Source organism: Pelophylax lessonae, assembly GCF_965119305.1.
Source record: "Pelophylax lessonae genome assembly, chromosome: 1".
In the NCBI taxonomy this organism is placed as follows: domain Eukaryota; kingdom Metazoa; phylum Chordata; class Amphibia; order Anura; family Ranidae; genus Pelophylax; species Pelophylax lessonae.
In genome coordinates this window covers 596438178-596461246 of record NC_138768.1, presented here as the reverse complement: position 1 = coordinate 596461246, position 23069 = coordinate 596438178, and the positions used below count along the sequence as shown (strand labels likewise).

The following is a 23069-nucleotide window of genomic DNA, read 5'->3' as shown; positions in this document are numbered from 1 at the left end:
CACCTTTGGAGAGAGACTCTTGTGACAGGACAGATGGAGTAGTCAATTCCCACACCTTGCCACAGGCAAATGGGGCTTCTTACCAGACAACAAAATTCTTGTGCGTAAGAATATACTCCTTCCTTCTCTCCTGACTCCCTTTAGGATGGATAGGATGAAGGTTCCCTAGATCACACACTCGGTTCGGTGTCCAGATACTCACATCTTGTGTTGCTGTTATGAGAAATGAAGTGATCGATCATCCTAAAGGGAGTCAGGAGAGAAGGAAGGAGTATATTCTTACGCACAAGAATTTTGTTATCTGGTAAGAAGCCCCATTTGCCTGTGGCAAGGTGTGGGAATTGACTACTCCATCTGTCCTGTCGCAAGAGGCTCTCTCTCCAAAGGTGTCTGCCTTTTTTACGCCCTTTATACTGCATTTGCTGGTAAGAAGCAAACCTGTGAGGTGGTGGGAAACTATCACATTCTACGTTGGAGCACAGTTTGTTTTTTCTAGCACCAGTTTATTTCACAGTTTTTTCACGTCAACTAATATCTAGGATATCTGGACTTTGAGTTGATCATTTTGGGACTTATTGTTTACCCCCAGTTTTTGGGGATTTATATCACTTTCATATCCATTCAATATATGGATTCACTGTGGTGTTAATTGTTTAAGACACACTTGTTATCATATTTGATTGATGTTTATTATGTGTCATACAATATTTCACCTTTTATAACACTTAACATTTAGCGTACCAGGTTTTTTTTTTTTTCATTGAATTATGAATTATTACCTATTTTTAGATATTTTGAACATACCTTGTCTCAGGATATTTAAGGTACATTCAAAGGCTCCAGAGTGTCCAGTGGGAAATTGGGCTAACTGAAATGCAGTCAAATAGACTGATGTCTAAACAATTTGGCCTTTTCTTGACAGTGTACTTTAAACATTTATGCATATTCTTAATCAAACCTTGACACTGTTCCTGTATATTTTAATGAACTTTTCCTTGGCCAGATCATAAAACATATTTATGACATTAAAAGCAAATATGATGTTTTTTGGTTGTATAAAGACATGCGGTCAAGTAAATCTTAGGACTGGCTAAACAATAATATAAATCCTGTGATAGGTAAAACAACTCTTATACATGTATTTAAAGAGAGAATAAACTCTGGAAGCTGTTCCTATATAAAAGTAGGCAGAGGGTAGCCAATTGTTCCCCATTACTAACCTACTATGCCTTGCTCTGCACAATGTTTATAAGTATAGGTAGCCATTTTGCCAAAGGTAGGGCTTTGCTTTCTTTCCCCATGCCAGAGTCTTCAACAAGGAGAACAGTGAACAGCACAGTGCTGACATCACCAAATATTACTCCAAATCTCCTAAAACTAGCAGTGAAAGGCCGTTACCTAAGATTCATACTGCAGACATACAGCTATGATTCTGAAGACATAAAAGTGCCTAGGCACACTCATATAGCAGGAAGTAAGCTGCTAGTTTTCAGAAGTCAGGGCAAAAGGTTCCTTTTTAAAGGGTACTGCTTAGGTACAATAACTTTTCTACATGTTGCTTATACCATAGCAAATCTTCGCTTTCTTTAATTCAAACTGTAAATATGAATGAAGAAAAAGACTTCAGATTTAAGATGTATACCGCTAATATATTTATTATTTTTATTTATTTAAATAATTACTTATTATTTTTATTTATTTACATAATTATTTTATAATATATATATATATATATATATATATATATATATATATATATATATATATATATATATTTATTTATTTATTTATTTATTTATTATTTTTATAAGTATTATTTATTTAATATATTGTATTATTATTCAATAATTATACAATATATATTGTATTTATTGTACACTGTTTTAATTATTTTTCTTATTTTTTTTTCTCTGAAAGCATCCGCACAATCTTGTTGTTCTAAACTGAAGACTTTCGTTGGACAAGTGTTGCTCAGGATATTATGGTGCATCGGTCACAAAAAATGTTTTGCTATCATGTAATCTAAAATAGATTAATTTTTAAAATGAACTAATTTGGTACAACAAAAAATAAAGGAGTTCACATATTGTTCAAAACTAATTTCAGTATCATATAATACTGTATCAATGGTAAGCAGATGGCGTGATAGATTTTTACTATTAATAACTCACTGACTTCCTTTGAATGAAATAAAATAAAGGTTTATGAGAGGTTTATTAAAGTTTATGAGAAATGGAGAGAGGTATGTTTTGTGTATTATTTGCATTACAGAATGGGTCACGGCACAGCAACATACATATTTTCCTTCTTTGATTACCACTGTAAACAGGATTAGGGTAGCCTGATGGAGAACCAAAAGATCCTCCGTGGCCCCACAGACATGCCCAATATTGGGGTGTGTGTTTTTGTACATAACCGAGCTGCTTGGCCTTGTTTCCAGGCTGAAGCCAATTCTAATCAGACTTCACTGTAGATGTAAGTACCAGGGCCACACTGGTTCCTGACAAATCAAAGGTTATGTTGCCATTTGATATACTGCTATTGGGATGCAAAGTCAGCATAATAATTTTTTCAATTGCTGCATTACATTTCCTTGGCCAATCAATATGTTTTTGGTCTTGTTTCCTTGTACTTCTTCAAAACACATCTGGAAACACCTGTCTTCCCTGAAATATCTGCTTGTAAAAGACCTTGTTGATACAAGAAGAACACCCTGTGTCTTGTTTCTACAATCAGTCTGCCAACTGTGTATGTTTTTTTAACACTGAACTGTCTTTAGTGACCTCAAATTATTCTTAGAGCAGGGGTGTAACTACAAATCACAGAGCCCCATGGCAAAGTTTTGATGGAGCTCCAGGGCAACCTGTTTCTGTGGTACCCAGCTCTTTGCACTGGTGACCATTGGTTTATATTGTATCCCTAATAGTAGCATATTTTCACATTTGTTGTTATGCTCCACCTCTGACAACAGCTCTCTTTACTTTGGCAGGCTGTGAAAAAGGGCCCCTTTGATTGGTGGTCAGTACATGAATATCCCCTTTTGGTGCATTGGTGGTCAATGAAATGTGCCCTTGTTATATATTGATGGTCAGTGCAAAGGCCCCTGCTATGCAATTCTAGATAGTGCAATCACAGTCATGATATATGTTGGTACCTACTACAAACACTCACTTTGCATATGTCGGTGATCAATGCAAACATAGGACAAAATGTCCTAGCTTCAGTGGTCACTAAGAGGAAAAATGGCCATGGCATTAATGGTCAGTAACTGTAAAATAAAGCCTAACTATCAGTGGTCAGCAACAGGTAAAAATGGCCCGGTGTTAATGGTAACTAGAAGGAAGGAATGCCTCAGTGTCTATGGAGAGTGGAAATAAGTGACTGGTGTTTGATGGTCAAAAGGAGAAAGAACACTCCAGCATTGAGGGTCAGCAGGAGGAAAAAAAAGCCCTGATGTTGGTGTCATTGCTGGCTGGGTGAGGAGAAAGCAGCAATGTATCCAATGCCCTGATCTGCAGACAAAAAGGACCAGCATCTGCATGTGCACACATAGTGAACCTAGGCCCTGGAGGGTTGAGGGGAAGAGGCTATAACACACGGCCCTAAACCATTGTAACTACTGTGATCAGAACAGAGCCTTCCTATCTAACATGAGAGTGTCTGTAACAAAAAAATTTAGAAATAAAATGATATCTGTTTAATTAAGAGGTCAATGGTTTAGACAAATGTTCATGATTTAGATTGTGAAAAGACATCTGAAGCTTGACTAGCTGCTAACAAATCTCTGCCAGGACCTGTAGGTTTGCCAAGTAGATAAAGTTAATCAACTGTCACCATGCAACTACAAACCATGTGACTACAAAATACCATGGTAAGAGAGGCCCTTACAAATTGAGACTGCACTGTCTTGGAACCAATACTCTTTTTTTTTTTAAATCAGAAGAATTAGGTTTCATCTCTAAAAAAGTCAAACATATTAGCTATAGGGATATGAAAATTATTGTTTCTGATAGTACGCATTAACAACTACATGCTGATGCTCTTTTATTGTTGTTCATCTATTCTGCCTGATCTGAAGTCTCTTAAGAGGTACATATAAGGCATATCAAAAGAATAGGGCTTATAACAGGGGACTGGAGAGGTTAGAGACAATACAATACCAGAGTCTAATGAGCAGAGAAGCTGGCCTTAAGGGGCTAAATTTCCATTGCTAATGACTAATTACTAGTATCACATGCCTAATCAGCCAACCAGTGGAAAAATTGTGTTTCCTCTATCCAATACCAACATAAGGATCGGTCACTGGGAGTGAAGCGATGGGACTGCTTAGTTAGTGGAGATGATTGGAGATAATTATATGGCAACAGGGAGCAATGGCCTGGTGGAACGTTGATCTTGGAGAGTGGGGAAACAATAAGCAACACACAGATGGACTTAGCTTGATGTGATATTGATGAACGTTTTTGGTATTTTAACATTGTAAATGTGAAAAAAGGGGGGGGGGGAGACCAATTCGCTACCAATGGAGTAAGTGAGATGGGGTGTTTAAGTTGGGAAGTTACAGATGGTGGAACACTGAAATCAGCAGCTGATTTAGTAGTGTCACCACATACAAATTAGCAGCTGATTTAGTAGTGTCACCACATACTTGCTAAACTATATACAAAGGAGGAAAATCAGCATTCAATGTCTAAAATGGTGGACCAGGGATGTTGTAATAAATATAAAAGATGTGCAAGATGTAATATCATAAGCATAAACGGATGGATAAAAGTGGAGGAAATAGAATAATCAAATAGAATTCTGATGAAAAACACATCCAGTGCTGGATACAAAATATCCCCCAAAAAAAGGGGTTTTACCCTTGAGAAAGTCACGTGTGTGTTGTGATGCAACGCGTCGGGAGGAGCCGGGTGACATCACTTCCGGTCTACGGCCGAGACCGGAAGCATCGGAGTACACTGCATCGGCGGTATATTTGTTTGCAGCTCGTGTTCATTTACTGAGTTGTAAGTCTTTTAATACTTTTTACAAATAAACATTGATTTACTACACTATGAGAGCCCCCCCCCCTCATTATCTTTGGATGAGTGAGTGTCCTAGGAGAACATCAGATTACAGATCCTTCACCACTCCATAGAAGGAGAGGGAGCATCTACCACTGATAACATCATCCTAAGATCTGAGGAACCTGTCCACACCTAAAAAGCCCCTACACCGTGAAGAATACCCTGATGCCCCATACAGTGATTTATTGCACCAAAACACTTACTTGAGTGTTAATGGACCAAAAGTAGAGCATATACCCATAGGCCCCAGTGAACGGGAGCACCAAAAAATTGGTGAAATCCAGATTCACAACAGGTGGCCGTTGACAGAGCAGTACTGTAAAAAACAGGGTATGGAGAGAACAAGAATCCCCCCAGAGAAAGACAATGGAAAAAATTCTAGCAAGGGCATAGACCTGTCCCTAAAAAAGAGGTCAAGACTACGTCCCTACAAGAAAAAAAGGGGGTTTGAATGTGCCTCTACAAACAGTCAAAGTATGCACATGTTCATGTAACATAACAACGGTACACAACTGTTTTTAAAAAATTCATAAATCTTTATTAGTACATGGTAAAAACAAAAAGTATATCACTCTAATATATTGAATAGTCAATACATAGTGACAGGATTAGTACAATTTCAGATAAAAATGCTGGAGCTACGCGTTTCGCATTATGCGCTTCCTCAGGGTCCTTTTTTCTCCTCCCTTCATACATCTCCTTCGCTCACACCCCCTAACCTCCCCCCTTCTTCCCCCCTTCTCTTTTCCCCTCCCCCCTCCCTTTTTTTTTTCCTGTTTTTGTTGTTTGTGTGTCTGGGTCTGTCCTTTTGTCTCTCTGACAGTGACTGAAATGGCTGACTATCTGGGAAATCTCTGGTCCAATTACATGCTACAAATACAGACTGAAATTCGCGGTTCAAATAAGGAGGACTCCGAAATCTCGCAAATTACAACTCGTTTAAGACAACTTCTAATACGTAAGACAACTTTTTTCTGGCATGCCACTTATTTCCAACAATATATAGACACCAAAATTATACCTATCGGGTTACGTATACAAATATTTCCAACAATTCACTCAGTTTCATCGGAATTAAAAAATAAATGGGAAGAAAATCTCACACAATGCTCAATCGAAATGATGAAGATTTTGAAAGGCTATTATGAGGCAGAAGCACTCATTCTAGACAAAGAAATAGTAGAAATTGTAAACCAACTAGCGGCATTCCAAAATAAACCCATTTTTAAGGAAAAAAATCTTGAAATTAAACATGCAGTGGAAAAATTTGGTGGAGAAATTATTAAAAGAAAAGATAAAAAAATGAATCGTGACCAAGTGGCATTTAGGACAGGAAGAGCCTATAAATGGGAAAGGAATACTAATAAAACATACAGATCTAGACCACAAAATGAACAGAATAGAGAGGATGGCAACTGGTCTGACTCATCAGCTGCATCCTCCACATCTTCCAATTTCTGGAATGCTCGCCAAGAGAGATCTAATAGAACTAGACAGGAAAAAAGGAAAGATGATGAAAGGGATATCCCTATGGGAACACAGCATAATTTACAGACTACACAAACAGCCAAGGCTTTAAAACTTGGACCTAAAACTCAAAACCAATCACCATCAAACCCAATGGCAAGTGGATCCAGCACATTATCAGCAAGTGCTCAAGGAACACACTGTGGAACTATCCCAAAAAGAAACTCCCCTTATACTCAGGACAATGCTTTTTTAGAACAAATGACACTAGGACTTCTAGGCCCTCTAAAAATACCCACAACAGAAGAGAAAAACTAAACCAAGAAACAAACTCTCTACAAGTCATTAACATCTCTGGTGTTCAACTAAATGAAGAGGAAATTAAAATACTTGGTCTAGGGCTCAATTTTTGTCCGGCAAAAGACGTAGATCGTTTTGAATTTATAAAAGATGTTAATCTTTTTGCACGTAAGCTTAATTTTAGGTCCCTAATTGAGGGCCCTAAAATCAAGCAAAAAGAAGCCCCTATGGGTGGTCTTCTTCAAACTTGGCGTGATTGGTCCAAAAAGGATTATAAGATGCTTAAAATCCTGACCGAGCTTGAGGATGAGTCGGGTCCGATTACACTCGGACCCAGCCCACCCTCGACCTCGGAAGGAACAACACAACAATCAGTACAAACTTTTAAAAAAAAGTCTAAAACGTTTCCCGGGCTCTACGAAACTTACAAGAACGCAAAGATATTGTGATTAAGTCTGCGGATAAAGGCGGAAATGTTGTCATTTTAAATCAAGTACAATACACAGAAATGTGCAACAACATTCTTGATAATAGAGCCTGGTATTCAAGAGTAAGCAGTTTACAGTTACTTAAGAATCAAAGAGAATTCCTAAAACTCCTAAATCAATACCACCAATGGGGAATTATAACCAAGGACTTGATGGAATTTTTGATTATTAAAGAACCCACAACGCCTACATTTTATGCACTTCCAAAAATGCATAAAAATCACACCAATCCCCCCGGTCGTCCCATAGTCTCGGGCATCAATAGTCTTACACAGAATGCCAGTCCATATGTAGATGCATATCTTCGCCCACATGTAGAGTCGCTACCTTCGTATCTAAAAGATACTATGCATATGCTATTAACGATTGAAGATATACAGATTGAAGAGGAGACCTATCTGGTATCTATAGATGTTGAGTCCCTATACTCAAATATTCCACACTCTCGAGGTGTGGAAGTTGTTGAATCCTTTTTGGATGAGAGAGGACTCGACCATAGAAGGTTAAATAAGTTTGTTTCGGACTTATTATTCTTCATCTTGACACATAACGTGTTTGTGTTTGATGGTTCCCACTACCTCCAGGTACAGGGAGTGGCGATGGGGACCAAATGCGCCCCATCTTATGCCAACCTGTACCTGGGGGGGTGGGAACGGTGGCTCTTTGCCCAAGAATCTATGTCAGCATATCTGGCATATATAGAGATTTGGAAAAGATATATTGATGACATATTCGTCCTATGGTCGGGTCCTCTCGACATCCTAAAGGAATTCATAGATATCCTGAATGTAAATGACTTCAACTTGCATTTTACCTATGTTTTTGATAGATCCAGGATTCCTTTTCTAGATCTTGAGATCTATAGAAGCATGGATAATACACTTGCAACCACACTTTATAGAAAACCAACTGCCACAAACGCATTACTGCATGCAGATAGCAGCCATCCAAGACATGTAATTCAAGGAATACCAATAGGACAGTATTATAGGATTCGTAGGAACTGTTCGGAAGAGACTGAATTTGAAAAAGAAGCTTTAGAATTACAAGAGAGATTCCTACAGAGGGGATATAGTAGAAAAAACACTAAAAAAGCATACAAAAAAGCAAAAGACAGCCCTAGAGACCTTCTCCTTTTTCAAGGAGAATGTCAAAACTCTCAAAACCCAACTAAAATGATCACGAGATATTGTTCTCAATCTAACCAACTAAAAAGTATTATAGCCAAACATTGGCATCTCTTGGCAGAGGATAAAATCCTCAGTAACTTTGTAGATATTAAACCCAATATGATTTTTAGGAGAAATAAATCCATTCGAGATATGGTGACGGCCAGTCACTACCAGAGAGACAAAAGGGCAGACCCCTGTACCAAATTACCCCAAGGTACTTTCCCTTGTGGACTGTGTGGTTATTGTAAATTCATTGCTAGCAAGACTCAACAAACATTGCCAAATGGACGCCCATTCATTTTAAAACATTTTGTGACATGCCAAACTATAGGTATTGTCTATCTTTGGAAATGTGAATGTCCCGCCTTTTATGTGGGTAAAACTAAACAGCATTTCTGGGAGAGAATCAAGGACCATGTATCATACATAAGGGGTGGTGACTTAGAAAGTCCCATAGCGAGACACATAGCCCAAACGCATAGATATAAATGTCCAAAATTTAAATTTTTTGCCCTAGATAGGATCCATCCTGGACCCAGAGGGGGACCCTTTGATAACTTAATTCTACAAAGGGAAGCACGTTGGATTTTTTCTTTAAATGCATGCACCCTTCCAGGACTTAATGAACACCTGAGCTTTGCTCCCTTTTTGGTAGATTAATACCCTCTTAGACTCTCCAATATGATATTGAAGAGATTAATTCATTTAGATTTACACCTTATATAATTTTTATTATTTTTAATTTTTAATTTTTTTTTTTTCTTTCCCTTTCCCCTTCCCCCTTTTTTCCTCGTTGCTGTGGGTCTGTTTACCGCGTGGTCCATTGTCCTGCATATTGGTTGCCAGATTTTATAATCTATCTATTCTTTCTCTTCTTCTTCTTATAAATCTTAATTATTCACTGCTCCATATGATCATACCACGTAAACAGATTTACTGATGCCATTTCTGAGTAAAACTGTTTATTTTGGTACGTTTGTGGATAATTTTTCCTCTTATATGGCTAAAATGCAGTTTTGAATTGATTCAAATAGGGAGTAAATAGTTATATTCAGATGTATTTCATATATGCCACATTGATGGTTAAGATATATTCCTGTTTTTGATGCACGTATAATATTACCATTTCTGACGGTGCTGATCAGCTAATATTGGCTTTAATTTGTCTGAAAGGTGGATTACGTCATGGCAGATCGTCACTTCCGGTCCCGGAACCGGAAGTGATGCTCACTTCCGGTATGCGGGAACATCCTCCCGCGGCGTCTACACGTGGACGCTATGGCGGGCGGATGTGGGGGGCGTGAGACCGGGAGGAGGAGGAGACCAAACATAGAATGGTTAGTATATATACCGGACAACTTAGTAAGCTCACATTTACAGGCTTTTAGGCTGAGTGTCACACTCCCCGTGGGTTCTCTGAATTGCTTCAGATGGTAAGTGTTTCAACTTTATACCAGCTCCTTATCTTTCCTTTGTGTCAGGCTCAGCCATTTACCAACGGTCCATTATTTTCATATATCTTTTCAGATTCGGGGTTGGATCCAATTGTCTAAAGCATCCAGTGACTCTCTTATATCTAGTTTTTATACTTTCAGCACCACAATGATCCCCAATTTTTAAAAGGGGATTCTTTACTTAACCCTTTTCTCACTTAATACTGGTGTACATCTTTTAAGGGGATTCCAGTGTTTAACCCCCTTTTCACTTAAATTGGTGTACGTCTTGTTTGACTTTTACACCACCTAACACTTAAACTTTATAGAACGAGTCCCTGGTAAGTATCCACTCTTAATACTCAAATTATTATCCCCCTGACCAAAGCAATTAGATAAGGAGTAACCATATATACATATAAATTCGCTCTTTTCTTTCTGTTGATTTTAGGGGCTTTTGGCTCCCCCTTTCATACAACGTGATTTTAAATTAAACAAGTATACTCAACTTTATTCATTGTGACGTCTTAATTGGGGTAAGACAATCTAATGCCTTAGTATGTCATATCTATATTCTATAATGGAGGGAATATAGCTCTTTATGTATGCCATTCATCTTTTGGTCTCCTCCACGCCTCCTCTATGGATGGACTGTCCCTTGATCTATGGCTATTCGGGGGAACTAGCCTATCCCTCTCATTGCCCCCCCTGTGGGCTACGTGGTGATTTCACACTCTACATCATCTCCCCTTTTTTCATTATTTTTCTTTCACATTCATCCCTTTTCTCTTTTCCTTTTCCCTTACCCTTTCCTATTTTTTCTTTTTAGTTTGTGGGATGTAGTTCCTTGTCTTTTTGACAAGCAAAGAATAAAGAGATAGATAAGTAGAAAAGTTTTTCTCTTTCTCTTTGTTATCTAAATGAATCTATAATATATGAACCAATACACTAACCAGCTATATCTATGGGAAATCTATTTTTGATCTACCTATATAATTTTGAAATAATTTGAGTAAAATTGATGTGTTCAAGGCTAAGATAACAATGTAAGTAACATACAATTGATAGCTGCAAATAACAAACTGAGAATAAAAATGTTATAAGACATATGCGTATATTTATAAATCTAATAACTGTTTTATGTACCTTTAGACTATTAAAGACTGAATCTTTGTTTACATACTTTCCCTTGCTGGACCCTGAGGAAGCGCATAATGCGAAACGCGTAGCTCCAGCATTTTTATCTGAAATTGTACTAATCCTGTCACTATGTATTGACTATTCAATCTATTAGAGTGATATACTTTTTGTTTTTACCATGTACTAATAAAGATTTATGAATTTTTTAAAAACAGTTGTGTACCGTTGTTATGTTACATGAACATGTGCATACTTTGACTGTTTGTAGAGGCACATTCAAACCCCCTTTTTTTCTTGTAGGGACGTAGTCTTGACCTCTTTTTTAGGGACAGGTCTATGCCCTTGCTAGAATTTTTTCCATTGTCTGTACATGGGGGCAGGTGCCATTATAATCTCTGATTAAAAAGACCCTAATCTCCCCCTCCATCCATACTGTCTTTTTTTCCCCCCAGAGAAAGAGTCAACTAAGGACACCGTTATGAAAATTAAACAGAAATAAACTTTATTAGGCACATGTGCCAATGCAAGGTAGCAAAATCAGTATAATAAGGTATGACATAACATAAGTAAAATCAGATTAAAAAACACAATATCATCCAAATGAAAAACATCAACTCGGGTTGGATAAATGAGCTTCCAAAGATAATTAGATGGTAATACTGAAGATAATAATCATAATGATGATGATGATGAGGGATATCAGGTTACATAAACCAGGAGGGTGAATAAGATCAAGCAATCCCAGGGTCAAAGAATCAATCACATTAGTACTGCCCGTATACAGTTCAGCCGATGTAATTCCTCAAGTAAGAGCTCACCACCACAGGTGAATGGATGTGAGTAATATAGGGTCCTATATGAAGAACCTGGAATCAACAAGAGCCGAGTAGTTGGTAACTGAATGGCAGGCAGATGCGATTTGCTGATGTACACAAACTCTTAGGTAAACCCAGCGTTGTGTGGATAATGAGTTCTCTCAAACCATATCAAATAAAGAGACTGTTATAGGAGAGATAGTGAGTTACCATCCTGGAGTGTAAGCCATGGAAGTCTTTACGGGAGATGTTGACCCAAATGACCTGTAGACGGTGCACTCCGGCAAAGGCGTTCCCCGTGTCTGGCTCCCCTCTGCACGCTTCCCTATGGCGGGAACAGGAACGTCAATGGCAGCCCGACATCACGCCGGACGTAGGGGGTGGGGGAAAGGATTAGATCCAGCTGTACGGTGCCCGATGGTCACGATGGTCAAAATTCAATTGGAGACAAGCTGATGACGTCTACGCTGACATGTTTCACTGGTGCCAAGCCAGTTTCCTCAGAGCTAGCGGTGGAAGGAAGTGCACAGACATTTATAGAGGCCAATTAATTGCATTCAGGTGTGGTACTAATTAGATGAAAAATAAATTGCAATAAGCAATTTTGGCCACAAGATGCCCTCGCACAAAGGCGAGGATAAATCAATATAATCCTCACACCAAAGTCAATACTTTCTCCCTAGAAACGTACATCTCATGCAAAAAGGATATCCATTTCTAAGGAGAGATACAGCATATATGGATCAAAAATTGAGCCAATTTATATAAAAAAGATTAAAACACATACAGGAAAACACATATATACAAGAAAAGAAGAAAGGTTTTACTGTAAATGATGCACATATATATGTGTGTTTTTCCACCAAAGGTTATTTTTTACACAGAAAAAAAAAAAAAAAAAAAGCACAAAATAGAGCAAAAGCCTTAGTAAAGGTGTAACCATACACAGACTTAGTGTTTTTCATTTGGATGATATTGTGTTTTTAATCTGATTTTACTTATGTTATGTCACACCTTATTACACTGATTTTGCTACCTTGCATTGGCACATGTGCCTAATAAAGTTTATTTTTGTTTAATTTACATAATGGTGTCCTTAGTTGACTCTTTCTCTGGGGGGATTTTTGAGTCTTAATGGAGGTGAGCGGCCATTGCACTTAATTTTGGATAATCTCACGATAACAGCACACCATTGCCACTGGATGTGAAAATCACAATAGTCACTGGAATATTAATGAACAGCAGTGGCGGCTGGTGCTCAAAATTTTTGGGGGGGGGGGGGCGCAAAAAGAAAAATGTAATAGGTATTGCTTCGCGCCAAAAAACGCAGTAAACAAATTGCGTGACTTTGAAGCTGTGCCCCCTTCAATGCAATGAACACTGTGCTGTGCCCCCTTCAATGCAATAAACACTGTGCTGTGCCCCCTTCAATGCAATAAACACTGTGCTGTGCCCCCTTCAATGCAATGAACACTGTGCTGTGCCCCCTTCAATGCAATGAACACTGTGCTGTGCCCCCTTCAATGCAATGAACACTGTGCTGTGCCCCCTTCAATGCAATGAACACTGTGCTGTGCCCCCTTCAATGCAATAAACACTGTGCTGTGCCCTCTTCAATGCAATAAACACTGTGTTGTGCCCCCTTCAATGCAATAAACACTGTGCTGTGCCCCCTTCAATGCAAAAAAAACTGTGCTGTGCCCCCTTCAATGCAATGAACACTGTGCTGTGCCCCTTTCAATGAAATGAACACTGTGCTGTGCCCCCTTCAATGCAATGAACACTGTGCTGTGCCCCCTTCAATGCAATAAACACTGTGCTGTGCCCCCTCCAATGCAATAAACACTGTGCTGTGCCCCCTTCAATGCAATAAACACTGTGCTGTGCCCCCTTCAATGCAATAAACACTGTGCTGTGCCCCCTTCAATGCAATGAACACTGTGCTGTGCCCCCACAATGCAGAGTTCAGCGTGCATGCCCCTTTCAATGCAGAGCGCCACAGCATTGTCCCCAATCACTGCAGAGTGCCACAGCATTGTCCCCAATGATTGCAGAGTGCCCACAGCATTGTCCCCCAATGATTGCAGAGTGCCCACAGCATTGTCCCCCAATGATTGCAGAGTGCCCACAGCATTGTCCCCCAATGATTTCAGAGTGCCACAGCATTGTACCCCAATGATTGAAGAGTGCCCACAGCATTGTACCCCAATGATTGCAGAGTGCCACAGAATTGTACCCCAATGATTGCAGAGTGCCACAGAATTGAACCCCAATGATTGCAGAGTGCCCACAGCATTGTACCCCAATGATTGCAGAGTGCCACAGAATTGTACCCCAATGATTGCAGAGTGCCCACAGCATTGTACCCCAATGATTGCAGAGTGCCACAGAATTGTACCCCAATGATTGCAGAGTGCCACAGCATTGTACCCCAATGATTGCAGAGTGCCCACAGCATTGTACCCCAATAAATGCAGAGTGCCCACAGCATTGTACCCCAATAAATGCAGAGTGCCCACAGCATTGTACCCCAATGATTGCAGAGTGCCACAGCATTGTACCCCAATAAATGCAGAGTGCCCACAGCATTGTACCCCAATAAATGCAGAGTGCCCACAGCATTGTACCCCAATGATTGCAGAGTGCCACATAATTGTACCCCAATGATTGCAGAGTGCCACAGAATTGTACCCCAATGATTGCAGAGTGCCACAGAATTGTACCCCAATGATTGCAGAGTGCCCACAGCATTGTACCCCAATGATTGCAGAGTACCACAGAATTGTACCCCAATGATTGCAGAGTGCCACAGCATTGTACCCCAATGATTGCAGAGTGCCACAGCATTGTACCCCAATGATTGCAGAGTGCCCATAGCATTGTACCCCAATAAATGCAGAGTACCCACAGCATTGTACCCCAATGATTGCAGAGTGCCACAGCATTGTACCCCAATAAATGCAGAGTGCCCACAGCATTGTACCCCAATAAATGCAGAGTGCCCACATCATTGTACCCCAATGATTGCAGAGTGCCCACAGCATTGTACCCCAATAAATGCAGAGTGCCCACAGCATTGTACCCCAATAAATGCAGAGTGCCCACATCATTGTACCCCAATGATTGCAGAGTGCCCACAGCATTGTACCCCAATGATTGCAGAGTGCCCACAGCATTGTACCCCAATAAATGCAGAGTGCCCACAGCATTGTACCCCAATGATTGCAGAGTGCCACAGAATTGTACCCCAATGATTGCAGAGTGCCACAGAATTGTACCCCAATGATTGCAGAGTGCCCACAGCATTGTACCCCAATAAATGCAGAGTGCCCACAGCATTGTACCCCAATGATTGCAGAGTGCCCACAGCATTGTACCCCAATGATTGCAGAGTGCCACAGAATTGTACCCCAATGATTGCAGAGTGCCCACAGCATTGTACCCCAATGATTGCAGAGTGCCACAGAATTGTACCCCAATGATTGCAGAGTGCCACAGAATTGTACCCCATTGATTGCAGAGTGCCCAAGGCATTGTACCCCAATGATTGCAGAGTGCCACAGAATTGTACCCCAATGATTGCAGAGTGCCACAGAATTGTACCCCAATGATTGCAGAGTGCCCACAGCATTGTACCCCAAATGATTGCAGAGTGCCACAGCATTGTACCCCAATGATTGCAGAGTGCCCACAGCATTGTACCCCAATAAATGCAGAGTGCCCACAGCATTGTACCCCAATGATTGCAGAGTGCCACAGAATTGTACCCCCAATGATTGCAGAGTGCCACAGAATTGTACCCCAATGATTGCAGAGTGCCCACAGCATTGTACCCCAATGATTGCAGAGTGCCACAGCATTGTACCCCAATGATTGCAGAGTGCCCACAGCATTGTACCCCAATAAATGCAGAGTGCCCACAGCATTGTACCCCAATGATTGCAGAGTGCAACAGCATTGTACCCCAATAAATGCAGAGTGCCCACAGCATTGTACCCCAATAAATGCAGAGTGCCCACAGAATTGTACCCCAATAAATGCAGAGTGCCCACAGCATTGTACCCCAATAAATGCAGAGTGCCCACATCATTGTACCCCAATGATTGCAGAGTGCCCACAGCATTGTACCCCAATAAATGCAGAGTGCCCACAGCATTGTACCCCAATAAATGCAGAGTGCCCACATCATTGTACCCCAATAAATGCAGAGTGCCCACAGCATTGTACCCCAATAAATGCAGAGTGCCCACAGCATTGTCCCCCAATCAATGCAGAGACCAGCGTGCGTGCTCCCTTCAATTTAATGCACTTACCTGGCGGCGGCGGCTGTTCTTCCCTCCTCGATCCAGTCCGTCCTCTCTGCGGCGGCGGCGGGAAGGTGAGCGGCTTCTCCCTCGTCCTCCGAGCGGCGGTGACGGTGAGTGACTGACTCACGCACCGGCACCGCCCCCATTGTGACGTCAGGGATCGGATGTCCTGGATGATGATTGGTCCAGGCTGGAGACTGGACCAATCACAGCCAGGATATCAGAAAGTTGGGGGTGTCCAATCGCAAAGACTTGCGCTCCGGTTACGCCCCCAGAAGGCAGCCGATCGGCGCCTCTTCTGGGACGTAAACCCCACCCCCCCCCCCCCCTAGCCACCACTTCCATTACAGAGGCCAGCGAACCCAATTTTTTTTTTGTAAAACTTTATTTGTTCGCTTTGTCATTTTTTTTTCTTTTTTCTTTTTTTTAGGGGTAGGGGGGCGGCGCCCTGGCGCCCCCTATGCACGGGCCGCCACTGATGAACAGTCATGAGAATCACTTTATATTATTTTGCACATAGTTTGGTGCACATTGCACATCTGCATATGGACTTTTTTCTTTAATATACCTTGAGGATTCTTTATTAAGCACTGCAGCATTTTTTTGCCATCAATCATTTTTGCATATTATGCACTGCTAGCACTTTTATACTGCACATATTTTGTTTATTGATTGATTGTTTTATTGATGGTCATATTATTTATATCCACATTGCATCAAGCACTGCAGCACTTTTATTGCCATTAATCCTTTTTGCACAGTATGCACTGCTAGCACTTTTTTATTGCTTGTTTTTTATTTATTGATTGATTTGTTACATTAATGGTCATATTATCACATTGCATCTTATATCAATTTTTTATTATTGATTATTCATTATTGAATTTTGGACATTTTCTCTCGTGTCCTTTTTTTGGGGATATTTTGTATCCAGCACTGGATGAGTTTTTCATCAGAATTCTATTTGATTATTCTATTTCTTCCACTTTTATCCATTATTTTATGTTTATGATTTTACATCTTACACATCTTTTATATTTATTACAACATCCCTGGTCCACCATTTTAGAAATCGAGCGCTGATTTTCATCCTTTGTATATAACATTGTAAATGTGAATTTTTTCGTATACACGCCTGTGTCCTCTTTGCTTTCATTTTCAGCAATACCCAGGGACGAGTGTGCTGATTGGTGCTGAGATTGGAGTAATATGCGAGTTTTGACAATCAGAAATGAGAGGCAATAACTAGAGGTGAGTGAGTGAGTGAGGTGACATGCGGAGAGTGAAACACATTATTTCACTGGTGATGATTTAAAGTTTACTGCAAGCAAGGATTTATGGACTATTATAAGGACTGTCAATTACTAGTGGATTGAATATTTAGATTGTTTGCATGCACTGTTATCACTGGGAGGTAGAGGCTACTCTGTTATACTGTTTTTAAACTAAGCACTGTTGATATGGTTATACTTTACTCTGTAGATGAACTGAATGTATTTTGATTATTCAGCTGCTTGTTAGAGTTATTATTTTCAAATAGATTTATTAATGTTAATTATTGTGTTGATTTACTTTCCTCCAAGAGCGCATGGTATTCAGAATACTAGAATATAATTATTTATTTATTTTTTTTATTTTCACACTTTCCCTTTAATTTTTTTTTTTTAATTACTTTTTTTTCCTATCACAAGAAATGTAAACCTCCCTTGTAATAGGAATAAGGCATGACAGGTCCTCTTTATGAGACATCTGTGGTAATTTAGATCCCAATTATCTCCTCTACCCTTGAAAGCATGAGATAAAAAAAAAAAAAAGATCTCTGCTTTCCAGGGAAAAAAAACTGGTAGTGTTTACATCTGCCAGTGCCGGAAGTGACATTGCTTCCAGCCTTCCAGGGTCAGAGAGATGGCCGGGGACCATTCAGTCCACAGCCAACTCAATGGTAATCTGGCACCACCACCGGATCTGTTCTCTGGGTCCCTGATCACGCAGGAGAGCCCAGAGATGCACCAGAGGGCGGTGGTGGGTATAAAAGCTAAATAGCCGCTAGGATGGCTTTTACATTACAGGGAATCGTCGGCTGAAAAGAAAGATACCTGAATGATGCCTGTAGCTGTAGACATCATTCAGATATCACCACTTCAACCCAAGGACGTCATATGACATTCTACGGGTGGCAAGTGGTTAGGCTGCAAAGACAGTTGATAGAGGTGTCACTCCTGTCGTGTTTGGCGCACACAGTTGCAGTGTATTGGTGAAGCATAGAGCTACAACAGGTGGTGAGGAGGTGTCGCCTCGCTACCTCACTGCCTGTCAAGTGGCTTTTGAATGCGATTTGAATATAGATCACCTTTTAGAGGCATGGCAGTTTAGAAACAAAGTCTAAACATTATTACATTTTTTATTCAAACCCTGGGTTGAACAAAAACAAAAATGACCCAATTCCCTCATTCACACACCCAATGTGGATGGGGGAATTATTTCCATTCTGGTAATTTATTCTGACAGCAGGGAACCTTCCCTGCTGTCAGAACACAGTGATTAGTGTTGCCCGCTATAACTGGTGAACATTGATTGATCGGGAAAAAACCAACAGTTTGGTTAATCGGTAGATTGATGTGTGTACAACCAGCCTACCCATAAATGGATTGAAATATAGCCAGTCCCTGCTGAACAAGCTGAATTTTGCTCCATATATGGCCACCTTTAGCCTAGGAGAGCAAAAAGTTGCCTTAAAGTAACTAAAGTCCTAATTCGATGCAACTTAAATGTGAATTAATGCTGATATTGCCATATTTGTTAACTTGTTGTTTTGTTTGCGTGTCAGGTGCAAGATCCAAAACTGTCATACTCCTGGCTTTATTACCTATTGAGCCAATGACCTGGAACTTGTACACAGCCTGTGCAGTGTGAAGTCTGCACTGGTGTATTTTATATTAGTTCTAGGTCAATGCCTTGGTTATCTAGGATCAGATTACTTGATGTAGCGTCCTCCTACAGTAGGTAGGTTGCTAGGATGATAGGTATATTTAGTTCTTTTTGTAACTATTGAAACAGCTATACGTTTCTCTTGGCTGTTCTAGATCTCACAGGGTGCAGATTTGATCACATTCTGGAGGCTACCAGGCTACCCTCCTAGAGAAGTTCCCAGTCTGGGGGCTGCTGCCCCTTTCAGCTAAGGGGCCTATTCCTAATTACCTTTGGAGCTAAATAAGCGGTTTCATCTAAGGATCTAGTCTGGAGAACACTTAAATGTGAAGCTACACTGAACGAAGGGTGCATTCCCTTACACACTTTACACCATAGGTATTTAAAATGTAACTTTTATTCATTCCTATAAAACATTAGCTGGACTGTGTATATATATATATATATATGTACAAAAAGGAAGGGTGGGCTTATTAGTTGGCCAATAGTGTACCAAATATTGAGTGCACAGTGATGAATAATCAAGCCAAAAGAGATGATAGATAAGAAAAAAGAGTAGTGAGAACAATTTCTCTCTCCTATAGAGTATCAAATGTAACCTATCTAAACAAGATGGTCTATAAGGGTCTAGGTAGCCACATGCCACTAATTATACTAATCAAATCTATCAAAAAAACTTGTAAGGCTCCGCCTCTCTAGCTTATATCTATATATCTTCTCTTGAAGAAAAACTATCCACTGAAGTTTATGTCTGTGTGTTCACTGTTCATAGAACTCAATGACTGTCTGACATTTGAAACCGCAAGTATTACCTGCCTGGTGTGAATCTCCATCAATATCGTTTGCTGAATGGAAAGCTTTAGAAGAACTGCGAAATAACAAGTCACTGGTGATTAAGCCAGCAGACAAGGGTGCAAATACTGTTTTGATAGAGTGATACTTCTATCTCAAGATGTGTTATGACATATTGAGTATTGAAGTTAATTATGAAGTGTTATTAAACGATCCCACATCAGGATACCTAGAAGAACTGAGAGGTATTCTTAAAAGAACACTTTATAGAGGTATACTCTCCAAGAATGAACATACGTCTATTATCAATAATCACCCTACTATATCAACCATTTACGCTCTTCCTAAAGTGCACAAACAGCAGGACTAACCTCCGGGTCGTCCAATTGTATCTGACAGAAGGAGCTAGCAAATATAAAGACTTTGTCATGCGTCTATTTGTCCACAAATTAACGTCCTATATTGAGGACACAAGGGACTTTGTGAGCAAACTGACTGACATAGTCTTGGAAGAAGGTACATGGCTAGCTAGCCTGGATGTGGAAGCCCTATACAGTAATATTGGACATGATTTGGGCTTACAGGCATGCAGCTTCTTCCTGGATGCAAGTGGAGTTATTTTCTTGACGCACACAGAGTTCATTTTGGAACTATTAAAGTTTATACTGGAACACAACATCTTTCTATTTGATGGAAAAATGTATAGGCAGCAGAAAGGCACCGCCATGGGCACTGCATGTGTGCCGACGTATGCTAACATATTTTTGGGCTGGTGGGAGCGTACTTCGGTATTCAGTGAAGCTATGGATCATTATACATCAAGGATCCTTCTCTGGGTATGCTTTATAGATGATAAATACATCTTATGGAAGAGCCAGAAAGAAACTTTTGTAGAGTTTGTGAATTGTCTCAATGAGAACAAGATAGGCATATACTTTACAAGTGAGATCAATTACAACAGTATCAATTTTTTAGATCAGTCAATCAGAAGGGATGTCCAGGGCTAAATTCAGACAACAATATATTGGAAACCAACATCAACAAATGCCCTACTGCACTGGGATATCAATCATCCAGCATCCCTATAAAAAGGGTATACCCGCCTGGATCACTGTGCACTCAATCATTGGTACACTATTGGCCAACTAATAAACCCACGCTCCCTTTTTATACTTATATATATACACAGTCCAGCTAATGTTTTAAAGGAATGAATAAAAGTTATATTTTAAATACCTATGGTGTAAAGTGCATAAGGGAATGCACCCTTTGTTCAGTGTAGCTTCACATTTCAGTGTTCTCCAGACTAGATCCTTTGATTAAACCGCTTAGGCTGGCCATACACTATACAATTTTCTTGTTCAACTTTCCTTTAGATTTACCAAAACCATGTAATATAGGGTCAAACCTAAACACTTTCAATTTGTATGCAGTCAGGCAGGCCCTTGCACTACGTAGTTTAAGGTAAATCTAAAGGAAATTGAATAAGAAAATTGTATAGTGTATGGCCAGCCTTAGTTAACTCCAAAGGTAATTAAGAATAGGCCCCCAGCTGCAAGGGGCAGCAGCCCAAGACTGGGAACTTATCTAGTAGGATAGCCTGGTATCCTCCAGAATGTGATCAAATCTGCAGCCTTTGAGATCTAGAACAGCCCAGAGAAACGTATAGCTGTTTCAATGGTTACAAAGGGTCCAAAAAGAAGCACCCTTTGTTCAGTGTAGCTTCAGTGTATTGCCAGTTTGGTATTTTTTGCTAAATTTCAGGAACTAGTCTGTGTTGAACACTGAAATGTGCCTGGTGAAAACTGGAAGGTGTGTAGCTGCCTTGGGACATTGTGAGTATTCACCTGGGCTCAGGATTCTAGTGACTGTGCGCAGTTTTACTTTTGGGGTGCCAGTGGTAGTTTTCTTTGAGACTGTTCTTACAAGGTGTCAGTTTTGGCCTTCCCCTTGTTTCCTGGCTTAAAAGACTGTTTAAAGAAGTATAATCTAATGAATTGTGTCCTCCTGTTACAAGTCAACATTTTTTGGAGCATACCATACCACCCCAACCCCTCTCCTGTTACACTTCTACAAGCAATAAATCTTAAAAAGACATCCCCTGTTTAATGGAGCCAGAGTGAATGGACTGTTGCCTGTGTGACTGGTAGCCTCTTCACTGTTTGGGGAAGAACCAGTTAAAATCAGTGGCTCCTATTTGGGTATCGCAACATTTACAATTTCACTTTAATATACACCAAAACTTTGTGTAGAAACAGTACATGGATTGATTTGTAATTTTGAAAGCAATAAGGTAAATCATGCAGAAATATGCTGTATGTTCAAGAAATAAATCCAGGCTAAAAGCCTTTTAGGGCTAATTCACACCAGCTGCTGTGTTGCAATGCAGCGGTTGTTGTGCAGTGCAATGGAATCACTGCACTGGCAATGCACTGATCTCATTGTTCAGTTTTTTTTTTAACCAACTTGTATTGGCTGCCAAGTATGGCCTGTCATTCCTTTTTTTCACCACACACTGCCCACACAACCTCTATGCAGTGATATAAACCAGGCACATAGGAGACAGGGCATTTTGCCTTGTTTGTGGTGGGACTGCGCTGGAATAGCCACACAACGCAGTCTACACCTGGTGTGAATAGACCCTTAAGCCTTACAACTTTAAAAAAAATATGGTACAAAGTTCTAATATTAGCACAGTTACAATGCTTCTTGGGTGGCATCCACAGATCACTACTATTATTTATGGCCTGAGGTTGCTCTTTATTGTACAGAAATGAGCTGCAGTCTTATATCTTCCAGCTAACACGGATTACAACTAAATAACATTGTGCTGCAACTTTACCTGGAAAATGCATAGTTGCTTTTTTGCATTCCTCACAAGGTGGGATCCTGGGAGAAAGTGCTAGACATATAGCTAATTAGGGGAGGGAAGTGGGAAGTTAAATTTGTACTTGTACAAAAGGAAAACTATTGTCAGTACAGAACACTGGAGAAAAAGCCAAGCGAGATGGAGACGGTATAAAAACAGCTTACCATAGGGGCAGCATAGGTGGGAACTTACAAAATACATATACCCACATTTTTATCATAACAGATAATGTTGGCTGGTTTATATTTTGCCTTCTGATTTGCCATTATACTTTTATTTTTATTCATTG

At 40.0% G+C, this 23069-nt stretch overlaps 1 protein-coding gene and 1 pseudogene across 2 annotated transcripts in view; both read left to right on the top strand.

The window, feature by feature from the left end:
• The window catches only part of LOC309555882 (alcohol dehydrogenase 1-like), a 48646-nt gene extending 46546 nt beyond the window's left edge, over positions 1–2100 (top strand). The window contains exon 9 of the mRNA XM_082258054.1: positions 1918–2100. Coding sequence (XP_082114180.1) covers positions 1918–1942 — 25 coding nt within the window. The 3' untranslated portion in view covers positions 1943–2100. The remainder of the gene's footprint in view (positions 1–1917) is intronic.
• A 17971-nt stretch (positions 2101–20071) lies between these two features.
• LOC309544601 (alcohol dehydrogenase 1-like) overlaps positions 20072–23069 on the top strand; it is a 130800-nt pseudogene continuing 127802 nt past the window's right edge. Inside the window, exon 1 of the transcript XR_014226143.1 lies at positions 20072–20156. The product of XR_014226143.1 is annotated as an alcohol dehydrogenase 1-like (transcript). The remainder of the gene's footprint in view (positions 20157–23069) is intronic.